The 20,632-nt window shown below is 42.8% G+C and overlaps 1 protein-coding gene across 8 annotated transcripts in view; it reads right to left on the bottom strand.

Annotated features, from left to right (window-relative positions):
- The window catches only part of NHS (NHS actin remodeling regulator), a 301,101-nt gene that overhangs the window by 60,791 nt on the left and 219,678 nt on the right, over window positions 1-20,632 (bottom strand). For 3 of the 8 annotated variants that reach the window (XM_078390409.1, XM_078390411.1, XM_078390413.1), the window contains exon 1: window positions 12-20,627. The exons of the other annotated variants lie outside the window; for them this stretch is intronic. In XM_078390409.1, coding sequence (XP_078246535.1) covers window positions 12-63 — 52 coding nt within the window. In that variant the 5' untranslated portion in view covers window positions 64-20,627. Of the gene's footprint in view, window positions 1-11; window positions 20,628-20,632 lie in introns of those variants that run through there. 8 annotated transcript variants of the gene reach the window in all.

Here is a 20,632-nt window from a genome sequence, read left to right as displayed (position 1 = left end):
CCCTTCCATACCTGTGCATCTTCTCCTTGGGTACCGCTGGAGCTTGTACTGGGAAGTGCCCATCCCTGATGTGGCCAGGAGGCAGCACTAAGCATCCTTGATAAATCTCAGTGGCCTAATGGAGGGCAGCTCCTTGATTCTGCTTCCCTCGCTCTTTCACTCCCATGCAAGAAGCAGCAGCAGCAGTGGAGAGTCAGAAGCGGCAGCTGCAGCAGCAACAGCAGCAGCTGTATCACTGGCAGAAAAGGGGGAAATCTCTTGCATTTGTATGGATAACCTCAGTCTGTGCCCATCTCTTTGATGCTATATATTTGTGGCATGTATTCCCTTGCTCTACACAGCAATGGCAAAAAAAGCCACAAGCCCCATCATCCCTTACCACTGGTCGTGGTGGCTGAGGCTGATGGGAGCTGAAGTCCAATAACACCCACAAAGCCACAAATTCCCAGTTCCTGCTCTATAGTGGAGAATGCTGACTCGGCTGTGTGTGTAGAAAAATCAAACAACTTAAGGCAGTTAACAAGAACCTAGCTTTACCCAGGGTATATTTATTTTATTTTATTTATTTATTAGATTTATATACCGGCCCTCTACTCTGGGCGGTTTATATACAGTATAACATAAAAGTAAACTAAGGCAAAATCCAAATTAATCACAAAGTCCAAGATCGGGAAAGGAAAAAAAGAAGAAAGAGAGAGAGAGAGAGAGAGAGAAAAGAAAAGGAAAATAGGCTATGTAATGGCTGTAGGGAAGGCCTGCCTGTATAGTCATGTCTTCTATAGCCTGCCTCTATATGCACAGAGAGATTTCTCTACAGATTTTTCCAAAGACATAACTGACTGATTACTGTACTCCACACTATAATATAGGTACAGATACAAACTTAGATCTGATTTTTGTTTCCTTCCCATTTCAGTTGCTCTTTTCTGCTTTCACTTTTTTCTCTTCCTTCCTTGCTGTTGGAAGGCAGATCATGCCCTACAGTGAGATGGCAGGAACAGAGACCAGTGATCTTTTTGTTCCAGGTTCCCACTGCTCTTGCACATGGAAGCTCTAAGAAAACGAACGGCAAAACTAAGTGACTATAAGCAAAATTTAGGGAAATTATTTTCTGAACAACTCCCAGATTTCCTTATCTGGGGGTTCTGGGAATTGTAGTCCAAGAGACACATCCCCCCCCCAATAATTTCTATTATAAACGGGCCTGCGCTCACACCTCTTTCAATGGTGGGAGACAATGGGAGGAGATGATTTTCTGTCTTTGTTTCTTTTAGACCTTTAGAAGCTGCTGAACTCAAAATAAACTTTGATGAGATTCTCATACCATTGTCACAGGAACAGAAGAAGGTAAGAGTGTCCAGAGAGAGCCACTGAGACCACTGGGTCTGGGCTGGACCAAGACCTGTTCTTGGAGGCACCTCCTCCTGTCATTCTGTAGAAACAGCCCTGTTGGACTGGTCATTCAAGTCTACATGAACATTGGTGATGACATAGTGTCCTCTAGTACATTTGGTATCAAGTTAGTTTATGGAGCTCCAGGCAATCTGTGTGGCAGATAGGAACAGCTGTAAAATCCAAGGCTGGTCTTGCCACTTGCCCCACCTAGCTCTGCATTGTCTACATACACAAAGTTGCAGTGGCCCCTCCAGAGTTTTAGGCCTTTCCCAAAGACACCAGAAGCCAAATCTGAGACTGCTCGCATCCACAGCAGGTGCAATGCTTCTGCCAGCTTGTATAGTGGCATTCTGCCTTTAAAGGTAAAGGTTCCCCTTGACAATTTTTGTCCAGTCGTGTTTGACTCTGGGGGGCGGTGCTCATCCCTGTTTCCAAGCCATAGAGCCAGCGTTTGTCCGAAGACAATCTTCCATGGTCACATGGCCAGTGCGACTTAGACATGGAATGCTGTTACCTTCCCACCGAGGTGGTCCCTATTTATCTACTTGCATTTGCATGCTTTCGAACTGCTAGGTTGGCGGGAGCTGGGACAAGCGACAGGTGCTCTGCCTTTAGGTGCCAATAATCTTAAAGGGACTCAGAAACGTGCGTCCCCACTGCAGGCATAGTCAAAGTATTTGTAGATCACTGTCACACTTTACTCATAGCAGCTTCATTGCAAAGCATAAAAACAAACAAACAGAAATGCCAATGATATGTTGCCATCTGTAGGCATCCGCCATGGAGGAACTGTATCTAAATTTAGGACAGAGGCAAAGAAAGACTTTGATGATGTGATGACTTACTGCTGACAAATCTTATTTCTTTCTTTCCCACACATCTCTTCAAGACAGGCAACAAAGAACGCTGCATAATGTTCTTGTCGCTCAGGGACAACAGTGCAGGGCAAAAGCTTTGTGGTAAGCCGTAAAAGAAACCTGCCCATCCATCTTTCTATGAACTGAAGTTCAGTGACACTGTGAAGACACAGAATGTTCATGAACATTCAATCTTACGAGTGGAAACTAAAGGCATGACATGCTCTACATCCACTGTGCTGCTATATGAGAAGCTGAAAGTCAGCCTGGCTAAGGAGGAAAATACACAGCACCTTCAGGGCATGGCAGGTGCAGCCAGTTTTGGGGCAACTACAGCTAAGCCTCCACACAGAGTCTGTTCTCTTAATCTCGGCTAGGTGAAATTGTCCACCCACGTTCATATGTTGCACACAATATCCTTTTTTTCTACAGGTAACAGCAGCCCAAGTTTTTCCAACATCTGAGGCTGGAGAAGAACTATTACATTCCCCCACTGGCATTACCTTCCACTCAAAGATTGAGAATGAGGCAGAAGATTTGAGAGCTCCAGAGCATGGTGTGGGACACAATACATTAGTGGCTTTGCTCTCTGCAGAGATACCCAAGTCCAAGCAAGTGGTTTCACAGAACAATGATGGGGTTGCTCACCTGGAACTCAAAAAGCTGAGGCAAGCATCTCACCAGTCTTAACGGGTTTTATTTTATTTTATTTTATTTATATCTCACCCATCTAGACCATCTAGCTACTCTGGGCAGCTAACAACAAGTTTATAAAAACAATTTCATAAAAACAATAACAGTATAAGATAGCAACAACAACATAATATAATTCAAGATGGCAAAAATAAATTAAATAATGACAGGAGGGAAGGCCTGTCTGAAGAGCCAGGCCTTGAGCTTGCTCTTAAAACACCCAACGAGGGAGGCAGACAAATTTCTGGGGGTAACTTGTACCAGAGATGAGGGGCCACTGCCGAGAAGGCCCAGTTTCTTGTTCTTTCTCTCCAGGCATCCCTTGTTGTTAGGCCCTTTAGCCACCCATCCTGGCTAGAGCGGGTGATATGAGTAGATCTAGGTGGGAGAAGGCATTCTGCTACATGCTGAGGTCCTAAACCGTTTAGGGCTTTATATGTCATCATTAGTACTTTGAAATCAATGAAACAGGCAGCCAATGCAGGGCAGCCAGAGTGGGGGAGATATGCTGACATTTTCTCACCCCAGTGAGAAGCATGGTTGTCGCGTTCTGCACCATTTGAAATTTCCGCATCATTCTCAAAGACAGCCCCATGTAGAGCACATTACAGTAGTCTAATCTTGAGATTACAAGCTCATGGGCCAGAGTGGTGAGTGCCCCACTGTAGCGTTCTCTATTTAGTTGATCTATGGTTCTTGTTGTATAGTGTAATGATTTTTGAATATTCATGTTGCTGAAAGGCGGAGCCAAGGGAGATGTTATAAGAGGCGGGGTCAGAAATTCAGAAATCAGATTAAGTGGGATGGAGTTAGTAAGCGAAATGTAAGAGTGTGAGATTAAGTGAGTTCAAGTCAGAGTGTGTGAAGATTAAGTTAAGATAGAGTCAGTAAGAGAAATGTAAGAGAGTCAGGCAGGAGAGAAAAGCCAGATCGTGTAATAGAGTATGTAGTTTGGGGAACTTCTGAGGAATGATGAAATACTGAAGATATTCACAAATTAATCTATGAATTCAATAAACCAAAGTTTTATTTTAAAGGACTTGAAGTGTGGACCTGAGTCTTTCTGAAGTAAATGGTGATTTAGAGATCACCTGGTGGCAGCAAGTGAAAAGAGTGAGGTTTGTTTACCTTTGTGTGCTTTGGGGCTTGAAGGTCAAGCAAAGGGGCACGAGGGTGGATGTCACACCCACTATCAAGATAGGGACGCAGCTGGGCAATCTGCCTAAGATAGAAGTAGGTGGTGCGGACCACTGACACTACCTGTGTTTCCATGGTAAGCGTCTGATCTAGACAGATCCCCAAGCTGTGAACCTCAGTCTTTGTGGTGAGAGTCGCCCCCTCAAAAGTGAGGGAGTTTCCCAAACCACCAAGTGTGAGGTCACCGACCCTCAGGACCTCCGTCTTGTCCAGGTCCAGGCTCAGTCCGTTCATCTGCATCCATTGCAATACAGCCTCCAGGCAGCGCTGAAGGGACAAAATGGCATATAGTGTTCTAGGAAAAAAAAAGGAGATGAACAGCTGGGTGTCATCAGCACACTGATGACACAAAGCCCCACATCTTCTGATGATCTGACCCAGTGGCCTCATATAGATATTAAACAGCATTGGGGAAATAATTGAGCCCTGCGGAACCCCACATCTGAGACTCCACGGGGCCGATACATTATCCCCAATCTGTACTCTCTGAGGATGGTCCTCTAAGAAAGGTCAGAGCCACACACGTGCCAGACCACCAATTTCCAACTTGGAGAGCTTCCCCATGAGGATACCGTGGTCAATGATATCGAAGGCGGCTGAGATACTGAGGAGGACCAACAGAGACATTTTGCCCTTGTCGGCCTTCCTCAACAGGTTATCAAACAGGACGACCAATGCAGTTTCCAAACCATGGCAAGGCCTGAAGCCCAACTGGAATGGATTCAGGGCGTTGGTTTCACCCAAAAGGGCCTGGAGCTGGTCAGCCACCTCTACCACTGCTGAGGAAGGAAACATTGGTGAAAGGCCTATAATTGCCAATGTCATCCGCCACCATACTTGGTTTCTTCCTAATGGGCATAATGAGTGTCTCCTTGAGGGCAAGCCTCCTGGAGAGACCCATTAATTATTGCTGTGGCCCATTCCATTGTTATCGGCCTGGCTGCTTGGATTAGCCAGGCAGACAAGGATCAAGGGAGGAGGAGGTGACACGACAGCGATCAAGCACTTTGTCCACCATATCTGGTGTCACAGGCTAAAAGAGATCAAGTCTCATTGTGCAAGGCAGAGCTCTGGACATCTCTGCTTGATCTACTGTATTCAAAGGAGAAAGATCCTGGCGGATGTCCTCCACTTTAGATTTAAAAATGCTGCATATTGGTCAGGTGAGATGCTAGTGGGAGGCCAATCACTGTGCCCAATTCTGGATAGATCACATACTATATGGAAAAGTTCTGCCTGTTGATTCGAAGCTTCACTTATTTGGACAGTGAAGTAATCTGAACTAGCAGCCCTCACCCTGGTAAGGTAATGGTTAGTTGCGATCCTAACAGCTTTCCAATTATATTCCGTCGGGTTTCAACTCATATTGCAGTCTAGCCTTCTCCTGTTCTGCTTCATAGCTCGCAACTGCTGGTTAAACCAGGGCGCTGGCTGAGCTCTGCAGTGGAAAAGGCATTTAGGAGCTATTGGGTCAACAGCCCTGGTGGCACCAGCAAGCCAGCCACCAACCAGGGCATCGACAGGAGCACCAGTCAGATCAGCCGGAATCCCTCTCATGGATTCCTGATCCAGTGGTCTTTGAGGGCGGACCATTAAAATATGGTCCGCTGTCCCTGTGGAGAGGGAGACCCACTGAGAGGTTGCATTTGATTAAGCGGTGATCCGACCATGACAAGGGGACTGACACAAAGTCAGTCACCATCAGACCACACTCACTCCACTCGGGGGAAAACACTAGGTCTAACGTGTGACTGCGCACGTGAGTGGGGCCGCTGACACGTTGGGACATGTCCAAGGAAGCCATGGTTTCCAAGAACTCAAGAGGCAGACCAGAAACCTCCGCCTCCGCATGGATGTTGAAATCACCCAAGACCAAAAGCCTTGGAGATTCCAACAGTGCTGCGGAGATGAAGTCTGCCAACTCCAGTAAGGAAATGGCTGGGTTGTGGGAAGTGCGGTAACCCAACAAGATCCTAATACCACCCCTGGCCCCAATTGACATGTGAAGGGCCTCAAGACCCAGCATCACCACCATGGAGTGCCTAACAAGCTCTAGTGTTTTTATAGACAATGGCTACTCTCTTCCCTGCCCCTCCAGTCTACCTTGGTGTTGGATTGCATAACCTGGAGGACAGCCAAGAGTCAAGGGAACACCCCCTTCCCCACCCATCCAAATCTCAGTTATGCATGCCAGGTCTGCATTCTATTCCAGAATAAGATTTTGAATGATCTGAGATTTGTTGGATACAGACCTGGTGTTCAACAACACCAGATTGAGAGTGGAGGGATGGCTGATCTGACTACCTCGATTCTGACAGTTGGTCACAGTGCTAGAACAGTGAACAGCCTTCAAACAGCTGTTCACCATTCTTCTGCAATGGGTAGGCACTGTTCCATCACCGTGTCCCCCTCTACCTGTAATAATTCGGGTTAGAAACAAACCACTGCGGAGGAAAATTAGCTGGCCACTATCTTTACATCTTTATAAGTTCTAGACTTTGTTTTGTTTAGAATAGTCTGAAAAGAGGCACATTTTAGTTTTTACTTTAGTCTACAGCTCGTTAAGACTCTTCCATATTGCTTCTAATACACCATATCTCAAGCAAGATTTTCCTCCTAGAGCCTGGAAAAGTTACTTTTTTGGACTACAACCATTGGATTCCTTAAGCCAAGATGACCACTGGTCATGTTGGCTGAAAGACCCTGTGAGTTGTAATCGAAAAAGTAAGTTTTCCAAGCTCAATCTATATTTGGGGAGGCAAGCTTTACCTATCTTTACAAAACACAACTTTTTCAAACTCTGACCCCCCTCCACATTCCAGTAAAGTGTAACAAGAGCAAAATGAAGAAAAGAAAAGAGGAAAAGTAATCATATTTTTTCCATTTGATACTGAGTATGCTATTGGAAGAGGTAGCTGTGTTAGTCCATGCAAGCTTATCAGGCAAAATCCAAAAAAACAAAAGAACACAAAATAATACAAATAGAGACAAAAATGTGGCACCTTAAAGACTAACCATTATATTTTAATATAAGCTTTTGTCGACGTGTCCACAAAAGCTCAGGTAAAGATAAAGGTTCCCCTTGACATTTAGTCCAGTCATATCCGAATCTGGGGAGGGAGTGCTCATCCCCGTTTCCAAGCCGTAGAGCCAGCGTTTGTCCATAGATAGTTTCCAGGGTCACGTGGCCAGTGCGACTAGACACGGAATGTCGCTACCTTCCCATCGAGGTGGTACCTAGTTATCTACTCGCATTTACATGCTTTCAAACTACTAGGTTGGCAGGAGCTGGTACAAGCAACAGGAGCTCACTCTGTTGCGTGGATTCGATCTTACAGCTTCTGGTCTTCTGACGTTGCAACAGAGAGGCTTCTGCAGTTTAACCCACAGCGCCACTACGTCCCTCCCACAAAAGCTTAAACTAAAATATAATGGTTAGTCTTTAATGTGCCACATGTTTTTGTCTTGTTTTGTTTTGTTTCTTTGAATTTCGCCAAATATAAGTGCGCTACGTAATGTATACGTGTTGCGTCACAGCTTGCCCCAGCTTGGCATTATCCCTATGAATTGGATGACAAATTGCACCATCTATAGTCAAGTGTGGAATAACAAGAGTTGTGTTCCAGTACATCTGGAGGTCATCACACTGGGGCACACTCTGTTTTGCTGCCATCATTCTGAACTTTAACTTTCATCCAGGTCTTTCATCTGTAGGAAACAACTTGTCTAAAGTACAGCAGCTACAATCTCATTCGTAGGTGACTGGCTTGTTCTACTTTAGAAGTTCTAATTTTAATATACAATAATAATTGCATGCCATCCAGTCAATTCTAATTTATGGCCACCCATTGTAAATCATGGGGGACTTCCTTTGGGAGCAAAATACAACTTAATACAACTTTAAAAGGATTTTGTAGATAATAATTTTTGAAGGGTGATGTTAAAAACCTGGTGTGGCGTTCGCCCTCATGCGCCTTGCCTGACTGTCAAAAAACACAGAGCACACAAAGGCAAACTACTACTCCTTTCTACCCTGCTGCCACCAGTTGATCACTAAATCAACATTGATTATGGAAGGATGAAGATGCAGGTCCAAACTTCACTGTCTTTTAAATAAAATGTTTTTATTTATTACAATTGTTATTATTAATCATCGGTTACTTATAATATCATCAATTTCAACCTTCTATATGTTATTACAGTTCCTATTCACTTTTCACTCTAACCACATCTCAGATCTCCCAAATACCACACTCCTCCTTCTCCACTCTCTCTCTCTGACTCTTTCTTACCCTGATTGCTCTCTGACTCCGCCTCTTTATTACATTTCTCTCGGCTCCGCCTTTCAACAAACATTAGCCTAAAACATGAATATTCATAACTACTTAACCTAATAAGGATGAACACTACACTTGACATTATCTATGATTGGAGATAGATAATTTCTAAAAGTACAGAGAGCGCTATAAGAAGCCATTTTTAAAAGCAACACTATAGTACAGGGAGGGGAGATGATGTGCAATTCTCTAAATATTGCTGGACTCTGAATGTCCATCAACCCTAGTTAGCCTGAGAAAGGGTGAAACATGAAAGGATTTGTAGTTCCAGAATACCTGGAGGGCCACAGGTACCCACCCTTTCTATACTGTACATATGTATTCATTTTAGCAAAAGTATGCAGTACAGCTATAAGCACGTGCAAAGCTTCAAAGCCAGACAGAATGGCCCCACATGATAGGGGCAACCAGAACTTGGAATGTTACTTTCTTTTAAAAAGAAGATATTAGTACTAGTTTTTAAAGGCCAGAACTGGAGATTGTTCATTAAGAAAAGAGTAAACTCATCATGCTGCTTATTACTAGCATTGCACTAAAAATTCAATGGTGACAGCAGCTGTCATTTTATTTTTTACAAGTGACAATGTCTGGAACGTTGTTGCCTCTCCTGAAAAGGAAATATGTCACAGGTAATGGCATTCGTTATAACACATATTATTTCTAAGTGCTGGTGGCAACAACTTCACAGATGCTAACACCAAAGAGGGCTTACACTAGAACCAGCAGTAGTCTATTTGTAACTGCAGTTTTCCTACATCTGTCTGAATGCACAAATGGATTAATATCTACTGGAAAACTCTTCAGTCTTTTTGCTGAATTAATGCTGACTGTTTCATTGGAAAAGGGCATGGAAAGGTCTTCCCTTTTTGACTAAGTAATTCTAGGGTACTGGTGGCCTCCGAGACAGCTGGTTTCCCTTGGCCTTCCAGCCCTGCAATCTACTGGAGTTCAGCAGGCAAATTAGCCAGAGGTTAAGGATGCCTGGCTGCCCTCTCTGGGATGTCAAAGCAGCAGAGGAACTGGGAGTAATACAAAAGGAAAGGTTGCAGAGCCACTTCTCATAGGCAGTGAAATTATAGGGGTAAGAATATCATGAGAGAACAGAAGCCGATGAGCGGCTTACAAGAGCACAAGGAAGGTGACAGGAAAAGGAGCAATAAAGAGCAGAATGAAGCCGATGCAAAAGAAAATTATTTTGAACAAACTGGGCCAGAGTGCAAATATGTGCAGTAAACGATCCACCAGGTGACTAACAACCTCCCATTAGCTCCTGCCTTTCTTACTATCCAGCCTGTGCCTTCTATGTTTTCCTGTGCTGATTTACATCCTCATGAAGGATTAAAAAGCAACCTTTGCAGAGGTGGGTCACACATGTGGTATCCATCTATTTCCACAGCACTCAGAGCACCCTTGCCACCACTGAAGTTTTCACAGTGGAGTTTGAATTCAGCAACAGAAACATCTTAAAGTTGTTTTTTGGTTTGTTTCTTTTTGGCTTGAAATCAGGTACAGAAGAGTCATAAACATTGTTTTGAAAAAGAACTTCGCAATAGTTGTTGTGGGTTTTTCGGGCTCTTTGGCCGTGTTCTGAAGGTTGTTCTTCCTAAGGTTTCGCCAGTCTCTGTGGCCGGCATCTTCAGAGGACAGCACTCTGTGCTCTGGGCCAGAGCAGGGTAACTTAAAATATTTTTTAGAAAAACAATACAAAGATATTATCTGTGATGAAAGAATCTTGTTAGATTCACATGGCATAAGCAGGCAATTGGTGGTGAAGAGGCTGCTTCTTTGTAGCTCTTTCACCCCAATGGTTAGGGAAAGGGAGGCTCAGCCTCCCAGGCTTCCGGTACCGCCATCGCCACCTTCTGAGGCCTCCCGGGGCTTCCCTGCCGCCATGGGAGACCTCCTGGCGGTCCCCCACCACCGCCGATCGCTGCCTTTGGAGGTCTCCCAGGGCTTCCCTGCCACCATGGGAGACCACCATAGGAGACCTCCCGGGGGTCCCCCGCTGCCGCCGATCCCCATCTTCAGACTTTCTCAGGGGGTAGGCCCAGTCTACCCCCCAGGAAAGCCTGAAGGCAGTGATCAGCAGTGGCGGGGGACCTCCAGGAGGTCTCCCATGGTGGCGGGGGAGCCCTGGGAGACCTCAGAAGGCAGTGATCAGCAGCGATGGGGGACCCCCGGGAGGACTCCCATGGTGTTGGGGAAGCCCCAGGAGGCCTCCGAAGGAGGTGATCGGTGGCAGCAGGGGACCCCTGGGAGGCTTCGGACTGGTAAGGTGCAGATTTTTTTTTTTAAGTTGTTCTGGGTGGGTTTTGGAGGGTAGGTTTGGGCTGGGGGGGTATGTTTCTGTGCTTTGTTGTTTGTTTTTTGGTGATTTTTTTTGCAGTCCCAGCATGGGGTTTTTTTGGATTTGTTTGGTTTTTGGTTTTGGTTTTTGCAGTCCCAGTGTGGGACTTGCAGTCTTTTATTTTTAATTTTTATGGTATTTTTTTTCTTCAGCTGGAAAGGATTAATCGGTTTTCAATGCATTCCTATGGGAAATGGTGCTTTGACTTACAAACGTTTTGACTTACGGCCACCGTTCCAATATGGATTAAGTTCGTAAGTCAAGGCACCACTATATTTGGATCAAGGCGTCCTGAGCCGAAGTCCATCCCTCTTAACACCACACTGGCTATTTATAGAGCAGCTTGGAGTAGAGTTTCACACCATCCAGGCATACACAAACAAGTCTATTTTTCAAGGGAATGAGCACACCCCAATGGAATCATTCCCTAACAATTAAGAGACTGACTCACATACTCTTGTGGTGCTTTAGTTGGCTCTTATTGAAGGTACTGTATTTTTCCATGTATAAGACACTGATTTTTCCTAAAATTGTTAGACTAAAATTGAGGGTTGTCTTATACATGGAAGTAAACTGAGGAGAGAACAAAACAGCCTATACTGTACCTTGCCTCTGAAAACAGGCTTCCTTCAATCACGAGGCTTACCTGCCTCCAATCAGGAAGCTTAGCTTCTTACAGTCAGGAGACTTAGCTTCCTCCAATCACGGGCCTTATGTAACTGATGTCAACTGATGCTGAACAAACCAATTCCAACAATGCTGAGATGCAAGAGGGACTCCCAGTGTCCGAGTGTTCTGGGACCCAGAGGCTGAATAAAGTTAAAGTGTGATGCATAATATGACAGTACTGGTATGTACTGCAGCTGTACTGCAGCTAAAACTGTGCTCACGACCTGGGGTTCAAATCCCAGGTAGCCGGCTCAAGGTTGACTCAGCCTTCCATCCTTCCGAGGTCGGTAAAATGAGTACCCAGCTTGCTGGGGGGGCAATGTGTAGCCTTTATAATTAAAATTGTAAACCGCCCGGAGAGTGCTTGTAGCGCTATGGGGCGGTATATAAGTCCAATAAATAAATAAATAAATATAAATATGTAAATATTACCTAATTACTAAATAAAAATGTGCTCTGTTTTATGTTTAAAATATTGATTTCTTAATTTTGGGTTAGAAAAGTGGGTGGTGTCTTATACGTGGGGGCATCTTATACACGGAAAATACAGTAATAAACATATCACCCAGCTCTTTCTAGAATCTTATTAGGAGAAGTTGGGTGTAAGGGGCATCCTGCTATGGTTTGTCCTTTGTGGCCTGCCACAACTATGTCCATGACTCTTCAAAGCAAAGAGCATGACAGATAGCCAACAAGTCATATAGCTTGGATTCATAATACTCTGCTTACGTCATGTGAATCTACTAGGATTCCAATTTCTGACCAATGACTTTTTAAAAAATCATGGACCACATGGTTACTTCCATTTTATTTTATTTGCGTTATTTTATTTTAACATTTGAATAGTTAGGCTTCTTAAAAAACCCAGCAGGCTTCTAATACCTTTTTCTTCTTCATTTTAGTGCATTGACTAAAGAAAAGAAAAGTGGCCCCTTTGGCTAAAGAATCACATCATATGTATTTGTTAGTACAGTCATTCATCTTCTGAAATTTGGCAATATATGAAACTAGTTCGGTAACATGATTTTCTCTAAAAGAGGCAAACACAGAAGGTACGCTATCCTAAAGCAGGGGAAGATGGAAGAAAAACAGAACAGTTAATCATTTTATTGGGACCTATTAATAGCAACTGCTTCATACTGATTTAGATAACTGTTCTAAAAACCACTGCTGTTTTTAGATTCAACTGTTTTGGTTTTTTTCCTCCTCTATCTCTCTAATAGCCACTAGATGGCATTAGATAAAGGACTGAACTGGTGTGTTGAATCTATGATAGTAATAAATGGCACGAAAAAGATGAATAAGAAATTTGTCTGTGTTTTCTTTTAAACATAATGTACCAATATTCACAATATTCAAATACGGACGAAAGCAAAAGTGAGAAATTTACCCACCTCTACTAAGGATGGATGGGGATTTCATTTCAGTGTGTTCTGTTTAATTCTGTGTGAAAATCGGGATTTACCAACATTCCAATGTTGAAAAAAGACAAACCAAAAGACTTGCCAATCCATAAAAGAGAGCCATGTCTTCCTAAAAGGTCCAATCTCCTCCACACTGGTGCCTTGACTAGGCTGTCTGAGATTCCCCATCACCCCTTGAAAAGCCAGATGGACCCAGAGAATTCCAGACCTCAGGTGGCCACTGGGAATGGTCAGCCTCCCCAAGAGGGAGAAGCAGTTGTGGGGGATAAGGATCTACACCTGAGCCAGACAGAGCAGGCTGGGCTGAGTGAGCAGGTGTGGACTATAAGGATATGGGCAGAAGTGGTGGGAAAGGAGGAAAGAACAGGAGTCAGACGAGGTTGAGGTGGAAGGATCAGGAGAGGAAAAGTACTGGGTTGGCATCAATGATGCTTCCGTGTCCAACTATATTGTGGAGGAATTCCTTGAAGTTTGTCCCGGAAAAGGATTTCTAGATAGAGGTCCTGGGAGAGCTATGGGAACAACAAGAACTCATGCCATCCCATGGAAGAGGAGAAGCCAGCTGAGATTCTCTGATCACCAACAGATAAGACCTCCTCCACCCTGCCACCTACTCTGACTCCAATGCTCACACGGAAGAAGCGCTGGAGGTTACAACTCCAGTGCCAGCGAGAGCACCTGCAGTGGCTGCGGGCAAAAGTGACCTAGCAGCCAGGCAAGGATCTGGAGGGCGGCATAAGGCCCCCTTGAAAGGGGCCAGGGGAGACAAAATAGGATTTTTGATGGCTCTTCATTTCCAATTGGTCCCAATGAAGTAAACTGGAAGCCATGAAAAGACAAAGCTTACAGTGCAGGAAACATGGCTCCCTGAAAGCCAGGTTTCAGCCAGGAAGGGGTTGCAAATCCCAACTCCCTCCTCATAAAATTCGAGTTGCCTCAACCTTCTGGTGTAGAACCTATGGATACTCACACAAAGCTTACATGGAATGGCTCTGGTGTGGGTGGCAGCACATACATGGGCATCCCCAGGCTGGAGAAGGACTAGCTCCTGTGTGAAGACATCGTTGGGTAAGTCTTTCATGATTAATCCCAGCAATTTCCTGTTCTCTTTATTTATGCCAAGAGTGCTAAATGTCTAATCTGGAAGACTGATTTCTATTTCAGAGAAGGTAACAGGATCTAAACTGCAATGGTGGGTGGGCAGCAATATTTGCATGGATTTGTTTGTTTATTTGCTGTCTTTCTCCCCATGGGAACCCAATGTGGCTCACAAGAGATAAAACAACAGATTTTAAAACACTATATAAATATTTTTAAAACGAACACATTAAGATTTTTCAAAATTAAGGTTAAAAAAGGATTTAAAAACATCTAGGCTAGTTAGCTTAAAGCTCTTACTGCTAAGTAACTAAGCCTTGGGGGAGACACTGCAACCTTTCAGAATGCTTTCTGAAAATAAACCTGCACAAAAGCCAAGAAACCATGAAATAACAGTGTTGTAGGGAAGGAACATGGAGTGACATTGGAATGAAAAGAGGGCATGATTTGGCCTGAGAGTGTGAGGTTCCTTACCTTGAGGTACACTGTCAGAATCATCTCCCAAATAATTAATGCAGCCTTCCATCACCAAGTGGTCTCCAGATGTGTTGGACACATTCATACAATGCACAATGGATGTTGTAGTCCAACTCATCTGAAGGCACTGGCTTGGAGAAGAACTGCACTTAATGCCCAATTTTCTTTATCTGAATCTCCAACTTCTCTGTCCCAAGAAGGCTTAAATGGGGAGGCATTGTATCACAAACATCTCTAAGCTGCTAGAAAGATTTAACTATGGTTATTTTGCTAACTCTAGATTTTGCATTATAAAGTATAAACTATCCCCCTCATCTTTTACATCTAAGGGGAAATTATTTATAAACCCCAGTTTTTATTAATTGGTTGCAGAAGAATTTAAGAATACACCTATGGAAAATGAAGGGAGAATGGCTGGTTCCATAACAAAGCGTAACAATGTTTTGTCTTTCATAGGTGTGCTTTTTGCTAGCACATCACAGAGTTGTAACAGCAATACTAGTGAACACCAACATTCTCCCTTATGTATTTCCTGTAAAGATGAAACTATGAGTTGAAAAGAAAAGACCAGATCTTACGGCAGATTTGGTTATAAGGTGGAAACAGAGTAATTTGCCAAGTAAAGGGAGATTAAAATGTGATGGACGAATCATCAAAAAAGGCATATTGGGTAGTCTCTCATCCTGGCCTTAGTTCATTCAACTATTTGCTGGTTGCATTTGGATCAGACCTCTATCAAAAGATCTTTTTAACATGGAAGCCCATTTTGGCTGAGTTTTTCCAGGCGTAGATTCCCAGGTGCATTCTTATATCAGAATTAATTGCCCACCTCCAATTTACCAGAGAGGCTATCAAGTGACTGCAGTTAATAGCTGGAGGCCATACATGGCTAGTTTTAGACAGAGGCAGGGTGTGGACTGTAAGAGTAATTACAGTGGAAAGAAAATGTAAATTACAATTTCCTATGGACCAACCCTAGATGTAATCAAGCAAGAAGAGAGAAAAATGTTTCCATGAAGCCCTCTGCACCCCTCCTTCTTTTTTCTGCCACAGCATTTGTTCTGCCCCCCCCCCCCCCTTATTAGGCTCTGTCATTCAGTCTTATGACCACTGAAAATTATTTTGTGGGGAAAAAACATCCTTCTCACTTATCTCCACCCTATGAGATTCCAGCATCACAGTGAAGGCTTGGGTCAGAAAAATCAGGGGAAATCCAAAAGGTAAATAATTGCAACAGTCAAGGGCATGATTAATCAATACCCACAGCACAACACTTAATCAAATCAAAAGAAATAATTTTGTTCTCACTAAACCCGCTCTTCTGTTTGCACTAAATTAAATTGAGTAAATGAAACTTTTCACTACCAGATCATTTGGGTTTTTGTGTTCTTCCATCTGCTGGAAGAACTGAGAGAAGAAACCCAGCAAACCTCAAGAGACCATCTATCAGAGGAAGAGAACAGAGGCTTAATCCTAACATTCTACTAGCACTGAACAGCCAAATGCAATAACATTCTCTTCCATTGCTCTTTCCTCCAGAGTACACTCTATGTTTCTTGAAAAAACAGGTCCTGAGGTTTCCCAGTTCTCTGGAGCAGGTTGGAGAGGGGAATACCTGGCAGTCTGAAGTGGAAGGGGAATGTCGCCTCCTTGATTCTGCAGAGGGAAGGAGACTTATTGGATTGATTCTATGGCCTAAGTCCAGCCACAAGTTCTTACTAGAGCACATCCACTGAATCAATGACATTTCTGCTTGGAACTAGCAGTTGAATTAAGGACTATTTTGTTAGAAAAGGAGACTAGAAGTAGTGATCCACTTGTAAACCTAAAATAAGCATTTTATAATGAATACACCAAAAATACACACATTTCTCTAGACTTTCTTGTTACATGTGAAACTAACAGGAATAAGTAAGTTACATAGCCCAGATCCCCTAACTGAAGATGCATTCCCATGAAAAATTCAAACATCAATCCAAATTTCAGTACCCAATGGCCATGAATTGATTAATTCAATAGTATAATAACTGACAAAATGGTTGCAATATCATCCTCTGCTTGCAGTTGTACCTTCTCGTGTCAAGCAGCCCAAACACTTAATCCTGTTGAAAAATTTTGTCTGTGAGAAGTAAGGTGGCTTGCCATGAATGGTGAAAAAATTGTGAAAACTACGAAAGCCCTCACTATTTGGGTTTCTAACCATAAAAAAAAGGTTAACCAGATGATTTTAGACAAAAGGGTTGAGATATATTGCAGTATACTGTTGCACAGCTCTGCATGCGGAACTCCAAATTGCCCAAGTGGTAGAGAAAATTGTGCCGAGGCAGACGTGATATTCACAAAGGACTTCCTGCAGGCATGCTACGAATCACACAAACAATTTTGCAATCAAATTGCATGATGTGGACTGTGTGGGCATAAGGTACTGCACAGTACCACAGCTGTAAATTTATGTTATGCTTAGTTCAATAGGATATCAGCCAATATTTCACCATTTGTGAAACCATTCATTAGAACGAGAGACATGCAATGTACAGCTGTCAGGCCTTGAACACAGTGAGTCATAAACTGGCAACTCTGGCAAAGACAGGTAGGAATCCAGCCCGTGTATCAACTCTGGCTCAAGAAGAGAAGCATTAAGAAACCCTGCTCTGGCCAAAGACAGAATGCTTTCATTGCTTTCTCCTGAGGCTTCGGCTTTTCCCTTGCCCTGTCCTCAGGTAAGAGGAGTCATGTCAGATAGTGGGTTAGCATGAGCAAGCAGAGACAATCCACAGATTTTATTGCCACAGAGATCAGAATAGTAAATTCCAGGAATGATGCAGTGCCAAATCCCTTCATGTCCAAATTAAAATAACACATAGATTGGTGGAAAAGCCATTTACACGTTTCACAAAGGTCACAGTTCCTTTCGCATATGGTGACAAGATTTCTCCCAGAATTTGGGCGTGGGGGAAGGAGCAGTGGAAGAAGGCAAATATAGAATCCATTGACAAAAAACAGAGAGTATAGAATGTAACGCCACAGTCACAGTTACTGAGTTTCGAAAAGAAAAGCAGCAGTTCAGCCTGGCCATACAGACTACTGTATATGAAAATACTCTACATAAGTAGGGCGCAAATGCAGAGTTCTCAGTCACTGAACTATCAAAATTGGATATTAAAACTTTCCATTTCTGTGCACTCCAGTCTATGGAAATATTCCTATATGTGCTTTAAAATTAAGCACTTCCTGATCTAGAAACAGAAAGTTACAAGACTCAGATGATGTATTTCAACATATCATGGGTTTATTCTTGTGGCTTTCCATGTGAGTAAACTCAAGAAACCAACACATATCCTTGGGTTGACATGCACCTCCTTCCTTCATTTCACCTGAACCAAGGTCAGTTCTGGTTCTGCAAATCAGAGCTCAGCTCTGCCTTGAAAAACAAGCACAAACTGTTTGCTGATTCTGGTGCAATGGACAGCCATGCTTTACTGCAAAACATAGAAAAGTAGCTTTGTAGACTGCAGCTACCAGAATCCCCAAGCCAGCTTGGCTTCTGGGAGGTGTAGTCTTTAAAAGTCACCTTCCCAAACTCTGATTGGTATATGTACAGTATATACCAAACAGTCCTTTTTCTGAATTAGCAGCTTAGTTCAAGGATGAAAGAGGAGAACCATATTCACTATTGAACCCACTGTATAACTAGCTAATCAACACACCTTACATTTTAAAAATATGACTCATTTAGCAGCATCTGGAAATAATACAGTGTGTCTTGAGGCAAAGGAGAGGGGGGAAACAATCTTAGGCCATTTTTTAAAAGACTACAGGTTAAATAAAGAAGACAAAACCATTGTGGCACCTCAAAAACTAACTGCTACAATATAATGTGATATTTTGTGGACACTCCTAACCTATGGTTCCACAGAGTCTTTGTCTTTTTTATTTTTCTTATTTTTCTTTTGTTTGTGGCCTGATATGCTAGCATGGACTAACACAAGCTTCATCTTGTGTAGGAATGCAAATTCTACTTCCAAAACCTGCTGGGTGGGTGGGAATAATAATAATAATAATAATAATAATAATAATAATAATAATAATAATAATAATAATAATAATAATAATAATAATAATAATAATAATAATAATAATAATAATAATAATAATAATAAACCTGTCAGGAAGGGAGTTATTTGTTTCCTTCACCAGGCTTTAAAAATACTGTAATAGTTGATAGAATTACCTGTTTAGGTAATTTAGGAATCTGTTAGCTGGCTGGACAATTCAGTGAGATGAATAAATGGCTGTGGGGCCAGAGGACAGGCGTGGATTCCTCACTGTGCCTCTAGTATGGAGAGCCAGCCTATGTGGTCTTGGGCAAGCTGCACAGTCCCAGGGCACCCACAGAAGGAGGAAATGGTAAACTTGGAAAGGGTTGCCGTAAGTAAGAATTGACTTGACAGCATGTAATTATTATCATTAGGAATCTTTTGCCAAATCCTTCCGATAAAGAATCCAGATTAATTCAAAGGAAGCAGCTGGACATCCAGCAAAGGTGAATTGACAGCCCTTAATGCCACCCCTAGCAGTTGCCAATTTTTAAACAATTTTTGCTCCTCAGCCTTTCATAACAAATGCTGTCCTTCCAAGGCCATGCTGAATAAGGCAATGAGAGATTTGTGATTTAATCTCCCAATGACTTGTTTTGATTTTTGTTTAGCTCCTGTGAGGTAGAAGGAATGCTTATCTCTTTTCCTCAGGACATCTGTCCAACCGAGACCTTCCATTTTCTTTCCTACCTACCTCATGTCACCATATCTTTTACCTCCCAAGTCATAAAGTAGCTAAGGGGGGGGGGACTCTGATCAGACAGATAAGCATGAAAAGTGTGTGTGTGTGTGTGTGTGTGTGTGTGTGTGTGTGAGAGAGAGAGAGAGAGAGAGAGAGAGAGAGAGAAGCATTCACTCCCCCTTCTGCTGCTCCTACCAAACTTGGAGTGCTCCATGGCTGTATTTCAATTAACAACAACAACAACAAGTAGCAGCTAACTCTTGTGAACTTCAGAGATAATTGCAGATCTGAACCAAGGCTTTCCACATTCTAATTAAACACTTAAACCACCACACCACACTGCCTTTTAGCCCTCAGCATCATTTTCCTTGTATCTTATGCTCTCTCTCTCTCTCTCAACTTTTAAATTAAATCAAAATTCAAATTAAACTAATATAAGAACACCTGCATTTCATTATTTCTAATAAAGAAAGACCTGCAACTTTCCCTTTTCTTGTAAAGATGACAGGTGTGAAGCAGGACTCCTTTTTAGCAACATTTCCCTTTTGAGAGTCTCTCAGCTTAAGGAAGATTCAGGAAGCGACCGTTCAGGGGGAAGCTGTTTTTATACAGGACATCATCAATATCAATGTTGATGCTGTAGTTTTGCCCATTTAAAGTATTTTATTTATCACTTAATGGAATACGTCTCTATCAAGCATTTTTGTTATCTGTTTCAGAAAACGTTTTTGTCTGACATTTCTTGTGCGTGGATTACTGTATGTTTCTTTGGCCCTAATTCACTAGGTAGAAGGTACTTGCCACTTACACTTGACAATTTTCATTCAAGAATTAGAACCATCAGCAATCAAATACTAATAGCAAGCTGAGCTGCCAATTTTTCTACACACATACACACACGCTGGGGGAAAAAAGCAAAAGTGCACAAAACCCACATTTCTAATACATAACTTTGTGCAAAACACTAATCTAAAACCTCAGGCAGACGAGCATTATATTATTTTTAACTCAGAAAATCTGTTCATTGGAAGACAAGAGTGGCTTCAGCAGAATGCACTTGCCAGTTTTGAACAAGGCAGGCATGAAAGTGTGTCTAACTCTGATATTAGGAAAGTTACTTTGGGGGACTGCAGCTCCTAAAATCCAAACACACACAGTCAGTAGCCATGCTGGCTAGTAGGTTTTGGGGATCACAGTCTAAGTAAGTCGCTTTCCCAATCTCTAGGCTTTTTACTTATCTATGTCTGAAAAAAAGCTACACTTTCTTTGACCCTTGAAATGCTTACTTGAAACAAACATTCTCACCGAGGAAGCAGTTTTAGTGAGCAATGGGGTATGGATAGAAGGGGGGGGGCAGCC

This window comes from Pogona vitticeps, chromosome 3 (genome assembly GCF_051106095.1).
Source record: "Pogona vitticeps strain Pit_001003342236 chromosome 3, PviZW2.1, whole genome shotgun sequence".
In the NCBI taxonomy this organism is placed as follows: Eukaryota; Metazoa; Chordata; class Lepidosauria; order Squamata; family Agamidae; genus Pogona; species Pogona vitticeps.
This window is presented reverse-complemented; position numbering and strand designations above follow the sequence as displayed.